This window comes from Lepidochelys kempii, chromosome 23 (genome assembly GCF_965140285.1).
Source record: "Lepidochelys kempii isolate rLepKem1 chromosome 23, rLepKem1.hap1, whole genome shotgun sequence".
Lineage (NCBI taxonomy): Eukaryota > Metazoa > Chordata > Testudines > Cheloniidae > Lepidochelys > Lepidochelys kempii.
Genome location: NC_136402.1, coordinates 15,829,573 through 15,853,669, shown reverse-complemented (window position 1 = coordinate 15,853,669; position 24,097 = coordinate 15,829,573). Strand labels below are relative to the sequence as shown.

The 24,097-nt window shown below is 55.1% G+C and overlaps 2 protein-coding genes across 3 annotated transcripts; one reads left to right on the top strand and one right to left on the bottom strand.

Annotated features, from left to right (window-relative positions):
- Positions 1-50: 50 nt before the first annotated feature.
- Positions 51-3,724, top strand: LENG9 (leukocyte receptor cluster member 9). 2 transcript variants are annotated; one of them, XM_078850390.1, is made up of 2 exons: positions 51-277; positions 852-3,724. In XM_078850390.1, exon 2 carries the CDS (start codon positions 871-873, stop codon positions 2,152-2,154), a length of 1,284 nt encoding a protein of 427 aa, XP_078706516.1. In that variant the 5' UTR covers positions 51-277; positions 852-870; the 3' UTR covers positions 2,155-3,724. The 2 variants fall into 2 exon arrangements, with proteins under 2 accessions (XP_078706516.1, XP_078706515.1); XM_078850389.1 differs by lacking the exon at positions 51-277 and adding an exon at positions 418-625.
- LENG8 (leukocyte receptor cluster member 8) lies at positions 3,487-23,590 on the bottom strand. Its single transcript, XM_078850388.1, has 15 exons — positions 23,126-23,590; positions 18,982-19,153; positions 17,890-18,000; positions 17,529-17,642; positions 16,649-16,895; positions 15,257-15,392; positions 12,856-13,041; positions 12,326-12,634; positions 11,548-11,682; positions 10,921-11,206; positions 9,019-9,120; positions 7,938-8,006; positions 7,462-7,591; positions 6,775-6,982; positions 3,487-5,270 (listed from the first exon to the last, which is right to left on the bottom strand). Exons 1-15 carry the CDS (start codon positions 23,164-23,166, stop codon positions 5,108-5,110), a joined length of 2,409 nt encoding a protein of 802 aa, XP_078706514.1. The 5' UTR covers positions 23,167-23,590; the 3' UTR covers positions 3,487-5,107.
- Between the last annotated feature and the right edge of the window lie 507 nt (positions 23,591-24,097).

The following is a 24,097-nucleotide window of genomic DNA, read 5'->3' as shown; positions in this document are numbered from 1 at the left end:
AGAGGGGAAGGGCGGAGCGCCAGGACTCCTGGGTTCTCTCCTGCGCGCTGGGTGGGGTTATGGCTCAGACACAAGGTTAAAGGACGGTTATGCCTTATCTCAGTGTCCAAATGATGCCCCGTCCCATCCACAGTCAAGTTATGCAGGGGAACATTATTGTCGTCAAGGAAGTTGGCAAGGACGGGGCTGGTAACAGGGCCTGGACTGTGACAAGCAGAGCCCTCGGCTCTCGGCCTGGGAGCCAGGACAGGCTCGGGGAGCGAAGCGGGGTCCAGTGGTAAGTGTGTTGCGGGGGAGAGCCAGGACTCCTGGGTTCTCTCCCTGGCTCTGGGAGGGGAGTGGGGGCTAATGGTAAGAGCAGGGGTGGGGCTGGGAGCCAGGACTCCTGGGTTTCTTTGCTGGCTCTGGGCGGGGCTAATCAGCGAATTACACATTCACCATGGTTGCTCTTTGCCCCCTGCTGGAGGCCTGGGGTTTAGAGCCATAAAAATTTCACCGCCTTTCCCATCAGCCCTTGCAGCTCCCTTTATAGCCCTGGGCAAGTGGCCCAGCTGGGAGGGGCGCGGCCAGAGCAGGAAATCCTCATGCAGGCCTGGCTCAGGGACACCCAGCTCCTCAGGGGCAGGTAATTCCTGATCAATGCAGCAGGATCGGCCCCTGCAGCCTGCTCCCAGTGGGGACAGGCCGGAGTCCTTGCCCACCCTCAACCAGCCAGTCCCCTGCCCTGGGGTCGGATAGAAGCCAGTGCCCCCTAGAGGGGAAAGGCCCCTTGTCCCGTTCCAGATCGGGGCCTGCCCCCCAGAAAGGGGAAAGGCCCTGGCCCCTGTGCTAACTCTCTCTTTGCCTTGCAGACCGGACTCTGTTGACGCAATGGAGGGCCTGTCGGCTGCGGGAGATTCTGCTGCCCCCCCAGCCGACCCCACAGGGGGAGCCCCGGAACCGGGGTGCGATGGGCCGGGGGTTACAGATCCAGCCCCCACGCTCAGCCCCACCTGCCGCTTCTTCCTGGCGGGCAGTTGCCGCTTTGGGGCCCGCTGCCGGAACCCCCACCCCGGCGCCCCGCCTGCCGCCCCCCAGCCGCCCCCCAAACACCCCAGCAAGAAGCCCCCCATGAAGACAGCCGGGGACGTCGTCTCCCGCATCCTCTGGGACCGCCAGCTGCCGCCCGGCGCGTTCACCGTGGGCCACCTGGATCGCTTCTCCGGCGTGCGGGAAGACGCCTTCACGGCCTTCTCCTGGGAGGACCTGGCCTCGGTTGGTCCGGAGGTGCTGGCCATACCCCAGCACAGGATCCAGTATTTCAAATACCGCGGCCGCGTAGTGTGGGACAAAGCCAGCCGGCTGGACGACGTCTTCGGCTCCACCGGGGGTGGCCGGACCATCCTGGAGGTGATGGAGGAAGAGGCCGGGGGCCAACAGGCTGTGGGAATGGGGGACGGTGGCTCAGCTGGGGGATGCTCGCCGGCCGGTGGAGCCGGGGTGCCAGAGGAAGCTGTAGCTCCGGAGAGCGAAGAGGAGGATGAGGATGCCGAAGCTGAGCCAGGAGCCCTGAGCCGCCCCCCAGTGGCCTCGCAGCCCCCACGCCCCACCCATTTCGTGGCCGTGCGCGTCACCAGCCCGGAGCTGCGGGGCTCGGTGGCCCGGCTCCAGGAGGCCCTGACCCAGGCCAACCCCGGCTTGGCCGAGTTCTGCACCCCACTGCCCACCCTCCACCTCACCCTCTGCCTCCTCCGGCTGGACGGTGCTGGCGAGATGCAGGCGGCTGTCACCGCCCTGCGGGAGCTGCAGGCTGAGCACCGGCGCCTCCTGCCGCCTGCCCCGCTCCTGCGCTTCCGGGGCCTGGGCACCTTCCAGGGCCGGGTGCTGTACGCTGCCACCGCGCCAGGCCCGGAGCTGGCAGGGCTGGCCCACGCCCTGGAGCAGGGATTTGTCTGCAAGGGGCTGACTGTCTTCCCGCTCCCAGCCCACGATTGCTTCCATCTCACCGTGGCCAAGATCCCGGCGGGTGGGGAGCTGAAGCTGAGCCTGCCCGCAGAGCCCCCCGGGGAGGAGCTGGGGACCCAGGCAGTGGAATCGCTGTGTCTGTGCCAGGTGGGCAGGGGCAGACGGACGGACGGATTTTACAGCACCCTTGTGGAGCTGGATCTGTACTGAGGGGGTGCCCTACACCCCTCCCCAAATCCAGAGGAGCTGGGGCCCTACTGACCCTTCCATCCACCCCCCCAAATCAAAACTTGAGGGGAGGGCAGCTCTTCTCTCAGGTCCCCTCATCAAGATGAAAGCTGGGAGCTGGACTCCTGGGCTGTCCCCACTGCAGGGAGGGGAATGGGGCCTAGTAGTTATGGGGGCAGGCAGGGCTGAGAGCCGGACTCCTGGGTTCCATGTGCAGCTTTGGGAGGAGTGGGACTGAGTGATTATAGTGGGGGTGTAGGGAGCCAGGACTCCTGGGTTCTATCTGCAGCTCAGAGAGGAGCAGGGACATCTGGGAGCCAGGACGCCTGGGTTCTAGCCCCAAGCTCTGCTCCCCAATTCACCTTGCCCCCATGCATATAATCCCCTTCCCTGGCATCTCCCCCCTTTCCTAAACCCCAAGTCATTCACCCATCCTCCCTCTGAGGAGGGAGTTCCTAGCTGAGATGCAGGGCCCGGCTCATTGTACAACCCAGGGAGCTCCTGCCTCTGGTCCTTTGCCAGCTGGCTCGCTCCATGGCAAAGGGTCCCGCAACCCAGGCTCCCACCCAAGCAAGCTCAGCTGCTGCAGCTGGAAGACAGGGGGTTGAGCCCCGGTCTGTTCCCCTCACCCCTGTGGGTTTGCACATGTTGGTGGGAAGAATTTGATGCTCTTGGATCATTTTGCCCCACAACACGGACGTGTCTTTTCAAGCAATTTTCTCTACAATCAACGGCAAATTTCCCAGCTGCTTCCTCCCCTTTATACCCAAACCAGGAACAGCCTGGGTGAACCCGTACCAAGGAAACACCCATTCCCAAGCAGCTCTCTCTGTGCCTTTCTCTAAATTCCAATCACTGGAGCTAGAACCAGTCTTTGGTCAGCGTGTGCAGATGATGAAATTGGCATCTAACCCGTTCCAGCCTCTTGCTACGGATAGGAACGGGCCGATCTGCGGCCTTTGCTGGTGCTAGCAAAGGACTAGACTAACGGCTCTCGCTCAAGCAGGAATTCATTCACAGCAGGGGTAGGGGCTTGTCTTCTACAGCTCAGACTCAATGATGACCAAAGATGCGGAGAGTCCAGCGGGATTCTCCAAACCAGCTTAGCACTATGAAGGTTAAGCAAGCCCGGCCACTTTATGCCACATTAGGCATCTGTCTGCATCTTTCAGCATCTAAATCCCTTTGGAAATCTGGCCAGGAGCGATTTGCCCAAGGTCACAGGCACTAGGGAAAACGCCGGCATCCCAATTCCCACATGGGATCCCCTGATCCAGTCTCAAAAAAATAAAAAAAGGACAGTGGCCCAAAACATTTCTTCCTACGTTTGTCGTTTTTATTAATTTTCAATTTCGAGAAAAATACTCCTCAAAAAAGGAAGAGAGTTTCTGGAAAGAAAAAAAGAGAGCATTTGAAATCCAGCTATTCATGCTGTCGAGTGCACATCAGAAAGTTACATATGTCCAACAAAAAGAAAGGAAGGGGGAAGGCTTGGAAGGAGAATGAGATGCTAAAGACTATAGAAAGAAAGGGGAAAAAAAAAAAAAGACAATTAGACTGTGGATGGGGAAAGGGGAGGGAATGGATCATTACCAAGTTACCTGTAAAGAAACTGAGGAAATGGGGGGGAAAATAATAAATAAAGATCAACTAAACTGAGCATAGACAAAAAAACTCCAGGACACAGAAACGGTGAAACTTAGACGTGACTGGAAGATTTGCTGGCAACTGGTTGAATCCATTAGCGGAGGGACGACCAATTCCCGGCAGCTGTGTGGTCTGCATCACCCCAATTCCACTCTCTCTCTACGTCAGGTCCCCCCGATTCTTACAATGTCTCTAAGCAACAGTCTCTGAGGCGGGGGGTTAGGCGATCAGGGCTCGATCTTTCGGCTTTCATTCTCCTCCACTGTGCTTTCGGCTCTCTCTTTGTTTTCTCTTTTTGCCCAGGTGCGCCTTTTTTTGGTTTGGCTTTCTTTCGAAGGCTGGCCAAAAAGCTCAAAAGCAGGGGTGAGAGAGAGAGAGAAAACTGAGACAACGTTAGTTTCAGATCAAGGTGGAAATATATACAACATCCAACAAAGGATTTACTCTTTAAAAAAAAAAAAAAAAAAAAACCCCAACAATGTCAACAAAAGAAAAATCACAACCCGACCTGCTAAAGTTTATCATTAAAAAAAGTAGAAAAGATACTTTACAAAATACAATGGATTTCTCTCCTTATTTACATCATAGAAGGGTGGGGTTCTGTACAGCACATCCTGGAGAAATATACACAGAGAAATCACATTTCCAAGAAGAGATTAGCATTGCACAGAGGAAATGGTTTCCTTGGCTTTTAAAGTGCCAGGAGGATCTAGACAGTTCTGGAAAAGACTTCCAGACCGGCCGGCTCTAGACGTTTGCTTCCTGTGGCTAGGGTCGTTTAACTAGGCAGCCCAGCTAAGCTCTGGGTTTTTCTTTCCTTCCGGAGTTCACTTCTGATTGCTCCGGGCGGGAGGAAAGGAAAGTGTGTTGCGTTTTGTAGTTGATTTCTCCCGACACAATTTGCACAGATCGGCAGGGGTAAGGGCGGTTCTTTGAACACGGGCATGTGCGCGCCGAGCCGAAGACTGAGGTGGCACGGGCTGGCATTCACACTAGGTGAGGGCATTTTGCTGTGGAGGACAGGCTGCGTTCCCTGACCCTCCCCACCCCAGTGCCCCTGGAGAACGATCCGCTGGCAAGAGACTAAAGAAAAGCGTTAACATCGCGGGGCCCCTGCCCGGCATGCCATGGAGGAGCTGTCCAGCGGCCGGCCGTCTTACCCTCTTCCGTCTGCGGAGGTGCGTGGAGGCAAGGGGGAATGCCCCGGTGGCTGGCCTGTGGCACACACCAAGCCGCCATTACCCTTTGGTTGCGATTAGAGGGGGGCTTTGGAGGAGTGGGGGGTAGGTTAGAAGTTGGCCAGGACTGCTAAGCTCTGCCTGCAGTCAATCTTGGTTGCGTCGGTGCCTGTGTACACCAGGGACAGAGCGGCTAGGAAGAGCTGGCACTCCTCCGCAGCCTCGAAGGCCAGCTCGGACTGAACGTAGGAGACGGGGAGCACCGGGCGGAAACTGAAGGAAACAAAACGAAACAAATAAACAAAACCCACCAAGGAACGGGGGGAAAACGCAGCAGGAGGCAGGTTAGGACAAGCACAGACTGAACCGCCACCTAACGGATCTAGCCAGTACACCCCTCCACCTCAGAGCTGCCCCCCACAATGCCCTGCCTCCCAGGCCTGACCCCAAGCAACCTACCCCACTAGATCTGCCCCCCCGCAAAACCCTGCCCCATTAGATCTGACCCCACACCGCCATTCCCCCCGGACCTGACTCCCGAACAGCCTGTACACACACTCCTCCCTCCGCAGCTCTGATCCCCCCACGTCCTTCCCCGACCTGACTCCCAGGCAGCACCCCCGCAACGAAGATCAAACCCACACGGGTAGCTGCCTGCCCCAAACCACTAGCTCCCACCCATCCCTGCAGTCAGTTCAGTAGCCTGCACCCTGACAGCAACTATCCACATCCCAGGTCAAGCAGTGGGTAGCAGACACACCCTCCCCCTGCACCCATGCTCTTTGGGGGGATGCACCCCACGCCTGTAAGGGGCAGCACGAGGTCCCTTCTTTCAAGAGCAGGGAAGGCAGCTGCCATGGGGCCGATCTGATTGCTAGAATCTCCCTGTGTGGCCACTTAGGCCACTCCCAACCCTCCTCCCTCTCTAGCTTTGCCCTTGTCCCACCCGCAACAGCCTGGCCCCCCCGCCTCCACCACTTTAGGCAGCAGCCTGGCCCCGGTGAATCTCAGCTGGAGAGGGAGGGCAGCCGAGCCCAGCTGAGCCTCCCCCGCTCCCCGAGGGAAACCCCAGCGCTTTCCCAATCAGAACGGAGAAGGTTTCAGGAGATCTGACCTCCAGAAAAAAGTGCCCCCGTCCAGCACCACGGCGCCACCCTGATCCCGACCTGGGTGCTACTACTGTCAACGTAACGGGAACCCCTCCCCACCAGTCCTGTCTGGGGGCGACGGCACTAGGACACCTGGATCTGCCACCGCTTGGCAAGGTGCGAACCTGGATCTCCCATGAATTAAGCCCCCCACACCCTGAAGATTCGCTGCCGGGCTACAATCCCCTGCCTCAGCCCAAGCCAGGCCGGTCCCAGCTCCCTGCTTCAACCCAAGGGCTACACAGCATCTGGACACGGAGCAGAGACGAGTCCCTGACTACTGGCTGCATTCTACTTACCTACCGGAGGGAGACGGCTACTCGGCACCAGAGGAGCTGGTTAAGATCATGGACGACCCCCCCTCTCCCCACCGACCTAGGTCACCCCCCTACCAGCGTGGGATCCTTCCTAACCCTGGCCCTAGTTGGCCAATCGGACACAGCCGTACAGCGAGCCGGGAGACGACCGGAGGAGAGGTGACTGGATGCACCCACATCTTTACCCCAATTCGGACGGGAGGCGCCAGGCGCCTCCGGAGGACGGCGCTCAGCCAGCGAGGGGGCACCACAGCCCAGCCGCCAGGCAGGGGGTGGGGTTAGCGGGCGGGGCGCCCTCCCGACCCGACATACGTTTTGATCATGGCTTTGAGCGCCGCCTTCCTCTCCCGCTCGGCGAACTTGTCAATGAGGTAGCCGGACATGCAGGGCGCCTGGCGGTAAAGCCTGAAGAAGCGGTGGTAGTTGGACAGGGCCCAAGCGGCGCGCAGGGCCAGGGCGTGGGCCACGCAGGGGTCCGCCTTCAGCTCCTTGGTCAGGTAGGCCAGCTCCGTGGTGATGTCTGCAGGGGAGGGGAGGCAGGCGGTTATTGCGGCCGGCCACAGGCCCGTTCCCAGCCCTGGGGGCAGGGCAGAGCAGTTGCGGTCTCCTGGTACTGGCTGGGAGGCTCTCCATCTCGGATGGCCATTTTCATTGGCTCTTGGGCGTCCCTGTGGGCTCTATGGCTCAAAATCCCTGGGGAGTCCTCCAGGGCTCACCATAGAGTGGCAGACTGGAGCAGGGTGATGGACAGAGTGGCACTTACACAGGCAGGCACTCTGGGGCCAAGGGGGGGACCCCACCCGAAGGCTGGGCAGCCCTGCTCTGCGGCCAAGGGCTGAGCTGTGGGGGGATGACACCACTCTAGGGAAGGGTCTCTATGGTTAGGGAATGTGGGGCCAGCAGCCAAGGAGGACTTATGCCAAGGTGGCGGCTCTGCATATTTACACTGCATGAGCCTCCCCATCCCGTCCCCGGCCAGGGCCTGCCCAGCTCGCTCACCTCCGGAGTTCTTGGTGAAGATGTAATAGAGGATGCGGTAGGCGGTGAACTCCCCCACGTTGCCCGGCAGGTTCTCTGCATAGAGAGACTTGAGCTGGGTCTGGCACTGGTTGAATTCCTCATGATCTCCCTGGGGAGAGACGGGAATTCCTGTTACCGGGCCAGAGCCCGACTCACCCAAGGCGCATTGACAACGGACTGGGGAGAGAACCCAGGAGTCCTGGCTCCCAGCCCCCCACTGCTCTAACCACTAGGCCCCTCTTCTCTCCCGAAGTCAGGGATAGAACCCAGGAGTCCAACTGGATGCTCAAGCCCACTTGCCCTTTTTTGCCCCCCTTACACCAGGCCCATTCCAAGTTGCCCTCAACACTCCGGTTTTATCTCAGCGGACAGACATCCTGCCCCTGCCTCCTGACACCTACCCCCAACGACAGAGCAAGCGTGCAGGCGACAACCCAGACCCCACCCCCCCTCACCTTCTCCAGCGCTATCCGGGCATGGGTTTCGTACACCTCCACCGTGAACTCCGTGCGGATGCCCTGAACCTGCATGGAGCAGGGGAGAGGGGTTACTCCAGACACAAGCAGGGATCCCCATGGGACGCTCTACAGCCTGCATTACCAGGTCGGATTCGAACACAACCCCCTCCCCCAGTGATGACTGGCCTGCCACCAGACTGTCCCATGGAGCCGCTTCTCCTGTACTGAGAGTGGCAGAGGTCGGGAGCCTCCAAAAGGGAATCTCTGAGGCTCCCAGTAACCCGGCCGACGGAGCGGCTGCCATCTTAAGAGCTCTGACTAGCTGCTCCCCCCAGGGGTGCCAACAGGGCAAGCCAGCGAGGTGGGCAGCTCCGGAGAGCGAGGAGAAGTTAACCCCACGGCCCAGGAGTCAGCACTGGTGGATCCAAGGGCCGGGAGGAAGAGTTTGTGTACACAGAATATAGTGATACAGCAACGCACAAAGCCTCCTGTCTAGGAAGGGAGAATTCCTCCCCCGACTCAAGACAGGAAGTTGCTTGTAGCTGCCACCAATTTTGACTGAAGTCAAACAGCAAGTGAATGGTACGGTTGGATAGAGAACCCAGGAGTCCTGGCTCCCAGCCCCCTTTGCTCTAACCACTAGACCCCACTCCCCTCCCAGAGCTGGGGAGAGAACCCAGGAGTCCCGGCTCCCAGCCCCCCTGCTCTAACCACTAGACCCCACTCCCCTCCCAGAGCTGGGGAGAGAACCCAGGAGTCCCAGCCCCCAGCCCCCCTGCTCTAACCACTAGACCCCACTCCCCTCCCAGAGCTGGGGAGAGAACCCAGGAGTCCCAAGTCACACCATGTCTAGCCATTTAGAGCTTGTCTATATTGAGAAGTTAATCAACACGGCTATAGCAGGAGAATGATCCAGTGTGACCCCGTGTAGACACCCAAGACTGGAGTCACTATTCTGTGTCCAAAGCGACCGGTTTCCCCGCGCAGAGGAGCCCCCAGAGGAAAGGGCTCTGCCAAGACCCGTATTTGCAGCTCCACTCCCTGGGGACCCCTCCCGGGAGAGGGGCCGGCAGCTCACCGTGAGGTCCTGCCGGAGCGATTTCATCTGCTCGCAAGCAAAGGCATAATCCTGCTTCTCCTTCCAGTGCGACTTCACCATGGACAGGGATTTCTTCAGCACCTGGGAATGCAGAGCACCGGGGTGAGCAGGGGACACGCGAGAGCGGCAACGCCCAGGGGACAGCAGCGCCCTCGCTAGACAGGACGAGGGGAGCGGAGCCTCAAAGCGCCCAGCCCCAGCGCTTCACGAGACAGCAGGCCACGAAGCCAGGCTGGCCCCCGGGCCACGAGCAGGCTGATGGCTGCTTTGGAGGGGTGTGCCTTTGGGGGTGATGACCATAGTGCCAAGGGCTGCCCAGACCTTGTTGGATCATATTAAAGAAGTTCTGTATTAAAATCACAAATGAGTTTGATTCCCCAGAGTTTCAATTCCAGGGTATTACTAATTAAGAACTCTCTTGGTTTTTGGTGCTGTTTCTCTCCCTCTATGTGTGAAACTTGCAAGCTGCTAATTGTGTTAGTACATCCTAGACAGAGTCTGTTCTCAAAGCAGTTCACAGAGAGACTCAAAACAATACTCGAACAACAGAAACAGCACCCAGAGACTCCCCGCCCTTTTGTTGTATTAACAATTGTGATTAAAATAGAGATAGAGGATGGATGCTTGGTGTGGATAATAACTGAATGATCAGGGAGGTGCCAGCCTAAGAATCCAGTGTCCATCGGCTGAAGAAGGCGTCAAGTGGAAATAACCAGAGGACCCCCCGGAGGGCAGACTGGAATCCACCCAACAGCCTCAAGAATGGGAGAACCAAAGAACAAGATAACATCTTGGAGCCATCAGGAATGTGCTATCTGCTGATTGATTCAGCAACAGCATGATGAAGCAATTCCCATAGATTGGCATAGGAAGAAATTCCTATAAAAATAGACTCTAAAAAGTGAGAACTTTGGGGTCTGATTCTGCAAACCAACTTCCAGGAGCATCAGATGAGCATCTGACAAGGCCCTGCTCCCTCCTCATGTCCAGGCCACCTGGCCAGTGGCTTGGCATGAGCAACTCTAAGGCTGGTAACTATGATAACAACCTTGCAGAACCTGTGTGTGTGGGTGTGTGTGTGTGTTTGTATGAATGAATGTGTGAATAAATAGGAGATTGAATGGAATGTTATAACTAGAACTAACTGCTTACTATGATTCTTTCTGTATTCACAATAAATGTGGTATTTTGCCTTTTTCCCTTTAATAAGATCCTGCTGGTTTTTATTTTATTGGTACAACAACCTCTACCCAAGATCAGCCCCCCATGCCCAGACCCCAACCAAGATCCGGGGCCCACCCTCACCCTGCACAGACCCCAACCCCAGGATCCAACCCATACCGACCCTGCCAGGGCCTGAGACATAGTCGCACCCCCTCTGACATAAACCCATCCCCTATGCTCCTCCCAACCCCAGATCAGGGCTCACTATTACAGCAGGCCTCCCCCTTCCCACACGCAAACATGCCATGCAAAATTTGGGGGTCCCAATCACGCAGTACAGGCCCAAGTTGAGACCAGAGGCCCAGCTTCCATATGTGGGGTGCTGCCTAGACAGAGTCCCCATGCTGGAGTATGGCACAGACAAAGCCTGGGAGGGGAAACTGAGGCAGGAAACAGGGAAGTGACTTCCCCTCCCCCACCCCCCAAGGCATCTTGGACTCTAGCCACTAGCGCACGATGGCACCAGCAGCTTTCACGGGGCAGAGCATTGGCTCCTCGCCTTGCCGGATCACCAGATACCCTCGGAGCTGTGATCTCAGCTGGGACACCCCCTCGGCTCCCAGCATTATGGTCCCCTCTCCAATCCCATCTGGGGCCCCTGGCCTGCCCCGCCCCGGGGCACTACAGTAACCCCAGTGGAGGCTGCCCGGCACTCACCGAGACAGGCCGGACGGTGGAGGGGTCAGGGGCGCATGTGAGCCGCAGGTAGTGCTTGGTGATCTCCTGACAGGTGCCCATAATCTTCAGCTCATTCCAGTCCAGGCTCTCCGAGCCAGCAGGGTCCAGGCTATTGATGGACAGGATGAGGGGCTCCAGGCGCAGCTTCTTGGAGTGGCCATGCTGGAAGCGGGCTGCCCGCCGCTGCTTCTTGAACTCCTTCTCGGGGTCCTCGTAGTCCATGGCGTTTCGCCTGCGGTTGCGCTTGGAGGGGCCCTGGTCATGCCTGAAAGGAACGTGGCCAGGAGGCCCAGCTCAGCAGCCAAGTGGAGGGGGCAGCAGATTTGCCCAGGGTCACATGGCAAATCTGTGGGAGGAACTGGGATAGAACCCAGGAGTCCTGACTCCCACTCTGCCCTCGCTCTAACCCGCTAGCCTCCATTCCCCACCGAGAGCCCAGGAGAACCCAGGAATCCTGGTTCCCCATCTGGGCTCAAACTCTGCTTCTTTGCACACCGAAGCCACAGACCAACCTGAAGCTAAGCCAGGCTGGTCCCGACCCCCAAGAGTCCCCCACCTAACCACTTCCTGGCTGGCATGCCCAAGACCGGTACGCAGCGGGGTTACCTTTTACCCCTCTGCACCCTCATGCGGCCCCGGTCCACGTGCCCCCCTCGGCCGCGGTTTTTCGGCGCGCTCCTGCGGCTGGCCAGACGGCAATCGGTGCCGGAGAAGGAGCTGTCGGAGTCCGAATGGGAATCGCTGCCCGAAAGAGGCAGGGTTAGAACACAGCAATCCTGGTGCCCCCCAGCCCCGCCCTGAGAGCCAGCCCACCCCTGAAATTAGGCAGGGAGCAAGGGCTCTTCCCCAGCTGTCCCCCCCCGCCCCGAGTCTCCTGCGTGGGGGGGGTGAGAGCTCCCCCTGAGCAGGAGAGGCACTGGGATGCACAGGCACTTCTCCCCCACTCTCAGAGCAACGGCTCAGGCTCTCTGCAGACTCAGGCAGGTGTCGCCGTGCCGGTCACACTGGGGTCCCATTTCCAGTGTTGTCTCCCCACCCACCAGGTTAACTTAAAAGCTAAGTGTCTTGGAGGGGCCCGAGGGGCTGAGCCAGCATGGCGTCAGGGATACCAGCTTGGCTAGGCCTCTTGGTCTGATCCAAGAAAAGGCCGGGATGGGGAATACCAGGCTAGACAGGCCCAGGGGCCTGATTGGGGGAAGGGGGAGGACGAGGGGGCCAGGACGCCAGGTAGGACAAGCCCCCGGGGTCTCATCCTGTCTCTAATCACATCACACCTTCGGGGCCTAGCTAGGGCTGTCTGAGGGGCTCAGCCCTCAGGTATCCCAGGTTGGTGATGACTCCCCGAGGACTGGCTGGGCCCCCGTGCGGCCCCGCAGTCCCCTACCTGCGCCGGAAGTGACGGCTGGGCGAGCGAGAAGACGAGCGGGAGCGGGAGCCAGCGCTGGAGGACGAGCTGTTCTCCTTCATGAAGACGTTGCGGTTCCCAAATTTGGTGGGGAAGCTGTTCCCTCGGGCCCGGCCAGCCCCGCTGCCCCCCCCGCGCTGGGACTGGGAGCCCACCGTGCTGCCCCCACTGCTGCCCCTTTGCTGCTGCGGCGACAGGACGGAGGGCATGGGGCCCCGGGGAGCGTGAAGTGAAGACATCTCCCAGCGCTTCTTCTTGGGGCTCTCGGCCGTGCTGTCCCTGCCCAGCCTGGAGGGGAGGGCACACGTTACAAGAGAGGCCGCTGGGGGTCAGAGCGTTGCTAGTGTTCGCTGAGGGAGCCTCAGCTCTCTGCCTCTTGGGGGGCCGAGATCACCCCTGTTTTCCAACAGCGCCTACTCCTGACAGTATCTGGAGAACCCAGGAGTCCTGGCTCCCAGCCCCGCACTGTTCCACCCCCCGACCCTCACCCGGCTGGCACCGTGGCTCACCCCGGCAGCGGCTCCCTGCTCCAGTCGATGGTGTAGGCCGTGCCGTCTTGCAGCCTGGCTTGAAGCACCTCTTTCAGCAGCTTCTCCGTCCGGTCCTTGTCCTCCTCCGACTCGCAGGCAGTGAAGCAGCGCTGGACGTACTCCTTCATGTCCTGGGGCCAGTCCTCTGGTTTGCCGGCAGACGAGCTGCAGGGGAAGGACCAGAATAGAAGCCAGACGTTAGAGACCCAAGGTGAGCCAATGAAGTGGGGTTTGGGATGGGAGATAAACTCCTGCGGTCCAGGGCATAGACCAGCTCCTAGCTGATGGGACTTATAGATCCCAAGATGGGGCAACACTAGGGTAGATCATGCTAGATGTTTCCAGAAGGTGTGGGTGTGACATGATGCCCCATATTTTTCATAAAGATATGGTCATGATATGGAAACAGTATAACTAAGGTATGTTCTATGCAACATGGGTCATGTGAGGTATCATGAGAAAGGCTATGATTTACTGAATATGATTATCCTGTTTGTATGCATGGATCATTTCTGTATCTGAAGTTAGGAATACCGACTATGTAACAATTACAACTGTGTGTAAGTTAGGAATACCGACTATGTAACAATTAGAACTGTGTGTAAACCCAGGGAATGCCTGCCAGAGAGTACGCAAACCTGGATGGGCCATTAGGAAGGACAATAGGACTTTGAAGATACTAATCTCTTGTCTTCCAGAGAAGTTTCCTGGGATGCTGCTTTGACATTACAGAGTCAGGTGATCATGTCACCTGGTACTAGGCTCCATCTTGGACTTCTAGTGTTTTTCCATTAAGAGGGGATGGGGGTCAAACAGGGAAACAAAGGATTCCTGCCATATGCAAATCCTATTTAAGGCTGGGAAGTGAGTTAATCTTGGTTCTTCTCCATTGCCTCCCTGCCCAAGAAGGAAGACTGCTGAAAACACCTGAAGAAAAAAAGGAACTAAGCTGAGGGGTGGTGCAGCAGGGGTTGAGCCCAGGCGAGAAAGGTCTGGCCTGTGAAAAGAATACCTAGAGATTTAAGCTGCAAGCAATGCAGTTTATCTGCAAGAAACTCTGCAAACTGCTTGAAAACAACAACAACATTTAGGGTGAGAAATTATTATTTGTAGCCAATATTCTTTCGTGTATTAAGCTTAGTTTGCGTGTTTTGTTTATTTGCTCAGTAATCTTATAGATTCATAGGTATTTAGGTCTGAAGGGACCATTATGATCATCTAGTCTGAGCTCCTGCACAACACAGGCCACAGAATTTCACCCACCACTCCTGCAAAAAAACCTCTCACCTATGTCTGAGCTATTGAAGTCCTCAAATCGTGGTTTAAAGACTTCAAGGAGCAGAGAATCCTCCAGCAAGTGACCCATGCCCCAATGCTACAGAGGAAATCTGCTTTGTTCTGTTTGCTAGCTATTAGAATCACTTACAATTTACCGGTTTCAGAGTAACAGCCGTGTTAGTCTGTATTCGCAAAAAGAAAAGGAGGACTTGTGGCACCTTAGAGACTAACCAATTTATTTGAGCATGAGTTTTCATGAGCTACAGCTCACTTCATCGGAAAGCTCACTTCATTGGAAAGCTTCACGAAAGCTCATGCTCAAATAAGTTGGTTAGTCTCTAAGGTGCCACAAGTCCTCCTTTTCTTTTTACAATTTTCTTTTTAGTTAATAAACTTTTTTGTTTATTCTAAAACCCGGATTGTGCAATTCATAGATCTCTATACAGCACAAGACAATATAATTTCGGGTTTACACTGCACAGGGTGTGTGCACCAGAGTGCTGGGCAATTCCCTGAGCTGAGTCTTCCCATGCAGAGCTGATTGCAGACTGTGTGTGATTCTACACCTGGGAGTGTCCCTACCCACATGCGTGTGCGCAGGAGGACAGGGTGAGGCCAGGCTGGTGGAACGGGTGGGCCCAGTGGGACCCCAGTACATCAGGTGGCACCCTGGAAGGGGGGTCCAACCCGTCACAATGGGAAGTATTGACCTGTTGGACAAGGAACTGGGAAGCCCCCAACTGGAGTCCTGTGTCCCATTTCGGGCACCCATGGGTTTTTCCCCCCATAGATTCCAAAGCCAGGAGGCACCGTGGTGATCACCTAGTCGGATCTCTTTAACACAGACCAGAGAACTCTCTGGAAATAATTCAAGGAAGAGGAATCCAAGCCAGACGGGCAGAGAAGGGCTGCTAGGACAATCAGGGAGCAGACAGCTGATTTTATGAGAAAATTTTGCCCACAGGGAGTTCAGGGGCAATGCTGGGAATCTAACTCAGCTGTCACTCCCAGCCCTGTGTCGCTTCCCCCTTTGTAGACCATCCCACTTCCCTTAGGCATTGTGAGCATGACTGACGGACTGGGAGGGGAGCGAGACACATACCCTTGGTTGTGATGTTTCTCTGAGTTCTGCTGTGGCCCGAAGTTGCAGTGCTGGTCCGAGGTCCCAAAGTTCTGGTTCGTTAGCACAAAGGGGCGTTTCTGGATGTTGAATTTCAGGCCACCAGCTCCAGGGGCTTCTGCTGGGACAAGAGAGAAGTTTACCGGATGGCTTGAAGCAGGAGGTGAGTTACAAGATTTTTAAATCCTTGGGTTTGAGGGACTCACTCGAGATCAAGCCCCAAAACTAGATACATGGGACCCCAACATCTGTTGGACTTGATTTAAGCCAATCCACCATCTCTCTCATTTTACTTGGAAACAGAATCTTCTTCACTTCCTGTCCTGAACTGCTACGTTGTCTTGCTGTGCTGATGGTAAAACCCCTGTATAAACAGCCCCACATCCCATCCCAGAGGTGTCTTCATCTCTGCATTAGGTGAGGGACCCTGTGTAGCCAGTCCCACACTCCACCCTAGAAGCGACTGCATGCAAACACAGGGCAAGCAATACTGACTTCTCACAGGAGGGGAGATGAGTGCCTCTAGAGAGAAGGCAGAAGCCTAATACACTTGATGCTCCTTAGAGGAACGTCTCCATTGTGGAGCACGCCCCCATGAGGTGGGAAGGGGTATTACTGTCGTTTGACAGATGGGGAGCAAGTACAAACTGCTGCTATGCTCTGAAGAGCTGTGTAAACAGCTCTGTGTTTACTACCTCTTGATTTATAATCAAGCACGCTCATTTACAAGTCAAGAGATGCTTTTCCTCATCACCAGGGCCACAAACTTCACCTGGGCTCTGAAAGTTACGCTGGGGCCCAACTCTCACCTCTCACCACCAGTAAAGGGTCAGCAACAGGAACATTATTAACAGCTGGGATGTTGCGTGAGCCAAAATACAGTCCCGCTCCCGCTGCCAGAGCAGGGCTGGCTCTGTGCTGCCAATGGGGATGAGCGGCTGACCTGAGTCAGGAGCGCATGCAGATGCCACAGAGAAGATGCAAGGCTTGGGGCTGGCGAGTTACAGTCACTTCCAAGGAGCTGTGCTGAGAGACCCACTCCAGCTCATCCAGCCACTCGGCCGAGGAGAGCGAAGTAGAGCCCAGGAGAGCCCGATCACCAGTCTCCCCCATTCCATCCCCCTTCCTGCTTTAATGCCTAAGAATCGCCCAGAGCTGGGAACAGAATCCAGAAGCCTTAGCTCCCCATCCTAGCCACCGGAAAGTGCTCTGGGTTCTGTTCCTGCCCCCTCCCCACTGCTCTAACCCACCAGACCCAGGGGTATGACCCAGGAGTCCTGGCTCCCAGCCTCCCCTGCTCTAATCCTTTGATACCCCCACCCACCCAGGCCCAGTACCCAGGAGCAGCCATTTGCACCCAGGGCCAGGACTCACGTTTCATGCGGTTCCACAGCGGCTGCCCCTTCTTGGGCTTGGGCCCCTCTGAGTAGGCGTGCTGGCTGTAGGAGGCGCCCGAGTTTTGCTGCAGGTGCTGGCCCCCCGACGAGCCACCCTGCTGCTGGCCCATGGCGCCCCCGGGGTGGCTGCCATGCTGCGGAGGCGGCTGCGGGGGGGTGGAGGTGGCCATCTGCTGCTGTTGGTTGGGGTAGGCCATGCCTTCCTCCATGCCAGGGACCGGGGGCTGGAAGGGAGAGAAAGATGCTCTCAGTGGAGGGTGGCACACGACTGTCCTGCACAGGTTTCAAGGCCCGGTGAGAAGCAGATTACGGGGAGAGGTGTAGACAAACTGGCCCATCCCCACTCCCAGATACACCAGTGTAGCCCCACGGCCTTCACGGGGCAAGGAGGGGGAAACTGGGCCAACAGCAATTTTCAGCCTGTTGTCTTAAGAATTGGGGAGCGGCCAAGGGTTACAAGCCCCTGGCTCATGAGGAAAAGTCTCTAACTCAGTTTCTTGTCTGCTGCCATACACCCAGTCCCTGTGCTCTATCCTGCCCACTTCCCAGAGCTGGGGAGGGAACCCAGGAGTCCTGGCTCCCAGCCCCCCACTTTAACTAGACAACACTCCCACCAAGAGCTTCAAACAGAATCCAGTGATTTCTCACTCCCAGTACCTCCTGCTCCAACCCCCAGGGAACACTGCACCTCTGAGCCAAGGACAGAACCCAGGTGCTCAAAGTCCTGTTCTAACCACTAGGCCACAATCCTGATGCGACACCTGGCCCCGGGCGGGAGGAAAGAACCGAGCGCTGTCCAGAAGTTCGGGCACCATGACCCCTGAGCACTCTGCGAGGGCTGGGACATTAGGACCTACCTGGCTCATGTTCCCTTGGTGCTGGCCCGGACCTTGCGGCTGCTGGGCTGATGAAGAGGAATAGGACCCTGTGACCCCGTACTGGTTGGGGAAGCTGTAGCCTGGGTAGACGTTCTGCAGAGAAGAGCCCAGCCCCACAGAGTCGCATCAGGACACAGCACTTGGCAAGAGTTGAACAAATGCTGGCTAACCCCCCCGCCCCCCCAAGACATTAAATGCCCCCCACATGTCCTGAAGTCAGCTCCCACCACCCAGCACCTCTCATGAGCTGATGCTAAGTCACTTAGCAAGAGATGAGCTGGGGCTCGAACCCAGGGCTCCTGAAAGGTCACAAACACAGGGCCGGGGCTAGATCGCTCACCATTGGGTAACAGTAATTGTAGGGGTATCCGAAGCTGTACGGCTGGTACCACTGGTAATACTGTTGTTGCTGCTGCTGCATGGCGTTTGGGTCGCCTTGCGGAGACGCATACTGCAGAGAAACATACGGGATCATCAGGAAAGGCAGTGACGAGGGCGGGCAGACTGGACCCCATTAGCCACGTGCAGGGCTGCAGTTAGTCCTCCACTGGCTATCCCAGGATGCACTGCACCGGGTACCAGACCTCTGGATATGAGCTGCTGCTGCGGCAGCAGGGGATAGCAACCCAGGGGGTCCCCAGCATGCACAGTAAGCGCACACACACGACACGGTCGACAGACGACGGTGTCTAAAACCAGGGCGTGGGCACCATCCAACTGGGTCAGTCGACAGACTGGAAGATCACTGGGGGGCTTGTTGTTCTGGGTTTGTACAGCAGCTCACACGACAGGGCCCTGATCCATGGCTGTGGCTCCTGAGGGCGGTAGCCACGTAGATAAAGAAGAGCGAAGGTGTCCAATCAGCAAGGTATAAAATGCAGTCATCCCAAGTGGTCTGAGGTGATTTGTGGGACCAGATGGGGCCTCTGCAGCGCTTGGGGCTGGCCCTATACGAGACAGTCCCTGCTCTAGAGAGTCTGACGCTCTAAATGGACAAGACGGGCAGAGGAAGGGGACTGGAGGGTACGTGACTTCCCCAGGTTCACCCAGAAAAGCCAGGTCTCCCAAGTTCCAGTCCTGCGCTCTACTGACTAGGTCACACCGTCAGCCCAAGTCATGTAATGAACCAAGTGAAATGGCATGGAAATTAAACCTTTGATCCTTCTCTTGGATGCTGGGGCGGGGTAAGATCTCCCGGCACGCTGGCTCCCAGGAGACCAGAACCCCATGGAAAAGCGGCGGGGCCTGTTAGGGGGGAGGGATAGCTCAGTGGTTTGAGCATTGGCCTGCAGGGTTGTGGGTTCAATCCTTGAGGGGGCCATTTGGGTCAAAAATTGGGGATTGGTCCTGCTTTGAGCAGGGGGTTGGACTAGATGACCTCCCGAGGTCCCTTCCAACCCTGATATTCTATGATTCTATTCTATGATTCTACCTGCGTGTTAGCCAGTCCGTTGTTGGAGCCCTTGTTGGTCCCAGAGGCAGCGTTGGCTTTGCTGATACTAGCCAGTGCCTGCCTGGCTTTCTCCCACTCAGGGTTCTCGTGCGCCTGCCCCTCCATGCTGTTTTCCCGGGCCGTGCTGTTCCCTAGATTGTACTGGGGAGCCCTGGACGTGTCAAGAGAAAGATGAGAGTTATGCCTGAAGCCTGGGAATCCCTCTGCCCTGGCTGCACAGGTAAGGGTCAGCCCCAGGCAGTCGAGGGTAAAGCAAGCTGCAGTTTAAGCTAAGAGCAGAAGGGAGGCAGGAGTGCCACCCAGAGGATAAATACAGTGATTCTCTTGGCAGTCACCGTACTGCACACACCTCATCTCTGCCGCTGTGCCCTCCTCCTCCACTCTAGGGTCTCCTCTTCACACATGGTAACTAATGAGGACACACTATGACGCTTATCTGCCCCACCCTCCCCTCCCCGCTGTAGTATCTAAGCACCTTGTAATCTTAATGTATTGATCCCCACAGCAGCCCTATGAGGATGGGAAGGGCTATTATCCCCCTGCTACAGAGGGGAAACTGAGGCACAGAGAGGCTAGGAGGGAAAGGAACCCTAATCACTAAGTCCATCCTGCTCTGGGAGTCATGTCTCCATGACCCCCCCCAGCCAAACACAATATGGCCACTAGGAACTAGACTGAGATACTTCATTTCACACAGATCACCAAACTGCCAGAGGGGAGAAGCCTTCACGCATGAGATCCAGAGTCAAACTTAGAAGTGGCTAGCTCTGTCCCTTACTGCCAGTCCCCTTCTCCATAAGAGAACCTGGCCTACTGTGAAAGAGGCGCACATGCCCAGATAGCCACACCAGTCTCACTGGGACTATTACACTAGATGCCTAGGAGTGACTTTATGACGACACAAACAAGCTTTCGTCTTCACAGGTAAGTCAGAGGGCAACGTTACAGCGTGTTATACCTCTGGCCTTCTCACCTGCATTTTGCTCATTAATCCACCTGCTGCCAGAAATACTTCTATGCATTGAACCTCTGAGTGACTTTCAAATAGCTGTCAATTTAGGTTTTTTTTTTTTTTTTTTTTAAATAAAAAAGGAATCTCTAAAAAATATAAAAGAAGCATGCTTCCCACTTCAAAATTACATGGCTTATTTTCAGTTGTCCAATATCTGGCAAGCCCCAGGTCTTAGAAAACTCCCAAATGAACTGTGAAGAAAACTATGCAAAGTCATCTTGCTTGGCCAGGGAGAGGATATTTTAGGAAGCTGAGTAGAATGCCCCTAAATGGATCAGATTTCATACCAATTTTGTGTCTCCTTTTACTTATAATGAAGTGTTTAAGAGGTTTTATGGTAGAAATTCATGTCTTGTCTACCCAGTTCGTTCCTGGAAGACTCTATGGTTGACTGGATAAAAATCAAAGATTATTTTTATGAAATCAGATTTTTTGATTATTTAAATTTTAATAAGGTTTACTTTTTAAAAATAAACCTGTTTAAAAGGAAATCTGAATTTAATACGAGATATGTTAGGCCTAAATAATTAAAAAATAAAATTGCTGAATCCATGAGCGTCTACCAAAAAACTTTGAGTTAAAAGCTGCTTTTCTAGATAAAGAAAGAATCTGGGGGGAAAAACAAATAACTTTTGACGTCAAACTTTAAATATATGGCACAATAGTAATAACTAAGCAATAGCTCATTCACCTTTTTCCAACATACTAAAATTTACAATTAATAATCTGAAAATATAAAGCTATATTATTGTTTAAATAAGTGTATATAGATATACTGTACATCCAAAGATAGCAAAAAGATATACCTCTACTGTAAAGGTGCTACATTTTAATGGTTATATCAACCAATGATAATACACTTTTCATTAGAAAATAACTGAAGTACAAATGGAAAAGTTGATTTAAATCGATGGTTTAAATGGAGGCTTTCCACTTGGTGAATCAAATCGTGCTTTATATCTATTCATCCAGCTGGAGAACTAGCAGGATTATGACATCACCGGTACCAAGGTGACATGGGGAAAATTAAGTCTTTGCAGGATTCTAAGCCAATGGGAAGGGGAAGATCGTCAGACTCTCTTTCCAACACTGATTTAACTCAAAACTGATGGTCAGGAGAAAAGATCTCTTTGAATCTTTATCCAATGCACCATTCTCTTGGTTTCATAAAAAAGGTTTTGACCCACATCATGATGCAGCACAAGACCCAGTGGCTAGAAGTTAAAGCCAAACAAATTAGAAACACAAATTTGTAACAGTAAGGGTCAGTGGCCAATAAAACAACCTCCCACAGGTTGTGCTGAATTGAATGGTATCAAATCAAGACTGGATGCCTTTCTGAAAGATGCTTTCTTAGTTAAATGAAAGTTATTGGGATCAGTACAAGGGGAATTAGGGGAAATTCAATGGCCTGTGAAATGGGAGGTCAGACTAGATGATTTAATGTCCCTCCTGGCCTTAAAAGTTTGCTAAGCTATGGTTCCCTTGCCTACCACATAAGCCTCCCCCTCAAATACAGGTAAACCCCAATAAACAGTTATGGTAAAGGAGAGATTTCTTTATACATCACAAAACAAGAAAAAAAAACCACCCTCAGTTTTCCTCCTATCCCTGACAACCTTTAAAACCCACAACACCCTGGCATGCAGCAAAACGGTTCACACATAGTTTTGAGGCCTTTAGAAAGGAACTGAAAATGTGTGGGTCATTTCCACTCCAGGAGGGTCCCATCCTGCAATGAGCACAGCGTGGGGCCCCCCAACAAAGTTGACAGAGGACCCACATGGGCCAAGTGGTTTTGCCTGCGGAGAATTCATTGCAGAACTAGATCTCAGAACTTCACAGTGCTAAACCCAGCCATGCAAATCACGAATGTTACGCTTAATACCAAAGTCAGCCAAACAACATATTTGACTAACACTAATTTGACAGGTTCTCGTACTAAGGCGGTCTGTTTTGTGCTGTATTTCTAAGCCTTTCATTTAATGTTTCTGACAGAGAAACCACCCCCTAAAATTATGTGAAATCCCCAGACCACTTAAAAGGTTTTACTGCCACTCTTTAGTGATGAGGCCATTAATTTGCTTCTGGCTTCCTTGGTCACTCTGATTGGCTCTTTCAGATTTGTGCTCAGAATTTTTATCCCCACACTGTCAGTACTAATAAACGTTTCACCTTACTGAAGCATTTAAAGGGGCTCACCCATCTACTCTAGTCACACTTGACATAATGAAGATGCAGAAGACTTGTTTAGACACAAAAGCTGGACCACTTTGATACCAGTAGAATTAAAGCCGATGCATTAATCTTCCCAGCGTGGATACAATTATCAAGGTGTTTATACTGGTACAGCTCATGCCCACATGAGGGAAATTAGCTATACTGGTATACCTTTATACTGGCGTAGCTGCATCCACTTTAAGGCTTATACTGACATAACTATTTCAGCAATATCAATCGTGCCCCTAATGGAAACAGCTATACCAGTACAAAATCTGTGTGGCTTAACCCACCAGTCCTCCCTCCAGCATTTCTTCACCCCATTTTCAAATGCCATGAGAAAAGATGGGCCTTTCTATGCTGCAGTATAAAAAGGGTCCACCAGGGTCAGGGTCCCATATAGCCCATGGTAACTCTTGCCTTGAAAGAGTCAACATTCTCTTCCAAGTCATTTTAAAATGATAAGTACACAAGACGAGGACAATCCTGTGCGCAGTTACTAGCTCTTGCTTCAGAGGAAGGAGCACAGCCAGCCGCTGTGTCCGGCTCACTACAATACACAGAGAACAAGGATCCATTCCTGTCCCTTCTGAGTCACTAGCTCATGCTCTGAAATAGAAGATTTCTTTGTAGCTATTTGGTGACAAGACGATCCAGCCCGGCTAACTAACTAGGGCATGTGGCAACCTGGGAGAATAAGGGGAGCTTAGTTTGCTTTAGGCCCATAAATCTGGGCTTCTGTCAAATGAAGACAGTCACTGCTAGAGACACTTCACTGTTTCCTCTAATCCCCTTCCCCGCAAATACGTCAACACCATGCACACGAAGCAGCAGTGTATTAACGAGCAACCTCTACTGTTCCCACCCAAGCACCCAACATGCAATGATCACCATTCAGAGGATCGCTGGTCGCCTATGTTGGTCGCCATCATGCAGTTGCTGGAGGAGGGGGGGAATCTGGGATTATAGCTGTCGCTCCCGGACCCAGCTCCGAAGACAGAACGCAGCACCCTGGGGTGGTGCCCCTCTCTCGCAGCCTCAAGTCTGTGCCTTCCGGGTGCCTCCTTGGGCAGGAATCCAGGGGCGACCCCTTCGCGCCGTATGGGCGGCGGGGGGCCGGCTCGGGCTGCTGGGCGCTGGTGTGGGAGGGCAGGAACTCAGGCTGCCCAGCCCCACTGTCCAGGGCAGGAAACCGAGGCCCCTTCAGGTCGGGAAGCCGGCAGGGTGTGCGTCAGAAAGCTCCCCCTTCAGTCACAGCCCTCTTACGGGTGCAGACCCCCCCGCCCCCGGCTAGTTCCTCAGCCCCTGGCGACGGGGCCTCCAGCCCCTGATTCCCCTGCAAGCCTCCCTGCCCCGCTCCTCCAGGCCCCCTGGCTCCTGGCACCCCCCCACCTCTCAGATACCCCCCCTCCCTGGCCCCCACAGGACCCCCTGGCTCCTGGCACCCCCCACCTCAGCCCCCCCCAACTCTCAGAGACCACCCCTCCCTGCCTGGCCCCCACAGGCCCCCCTGGCTCCTGGCACCCCCCACCTCAGCCCCCCCGACTCTCAGAGCCCCCCCCCTCCCTGCCTGGCCCCCACAGGCCCCCCTGGCACCCCCCACCTCAGCCCCCCCGACTCTCAGAGACCCCCCCCGACTCTCAGAGACCCCCCCCTCCCTGCCTGGCCCCCACAGGCCCCCCTGGCTCCTGGCACCCCCCACCTCAGCCCCCCCGACTCTCAGAGACCCCCCCTCCCTGCCTGGCCCCTCACAGGCCCCCCAGGCTCCTGGCACCCCCCACCTCAGCCCCCCCCCGACTCTCAGAGACCCCCCCTCCCTGCCTGGCCCCTCACAGCGGCCCCCAAGGCCTTAAGGGCCTCGTC

Bases quoted from the DNA above. Each gene is read 5' to 3' on its own strand.
- LENG9 (XM_078850389.1), top strand. From the start codon at position 585: ATGCAGGCCTGGCTCAGGGACACCCAGCTCCTCAGGGGCAG. The intron at 626-851 runs GTAATTCCTGAT...TTTGCCTTGCAG, and splicing joins ACCCAGCTCCTCAGGGGCAG to ACCGGACTCTGTTGACGCAA.
- LENG8 (XM_078850388.1), bottom strand. From the start codon at position 23,166: ATGATGGCGACCAACATAGGCGACCAGCGATCCTCTGAATG. The intron at 15,393-16,648 runs GTGAGTCCTGGC...TTGTCCCAGCAG, and splicing joins GCTGTGGAACCGCATGAAAC to AAGCCCCTGGAGCTGGTGGC. The intron at 7,592-7,937 runs GTGAGGGGGGGT...GTCTCTCCCCAG, and splicing joins CCCGGATAGCGCTGGAGAAG to GGAGATCATGAGGAATTCAA.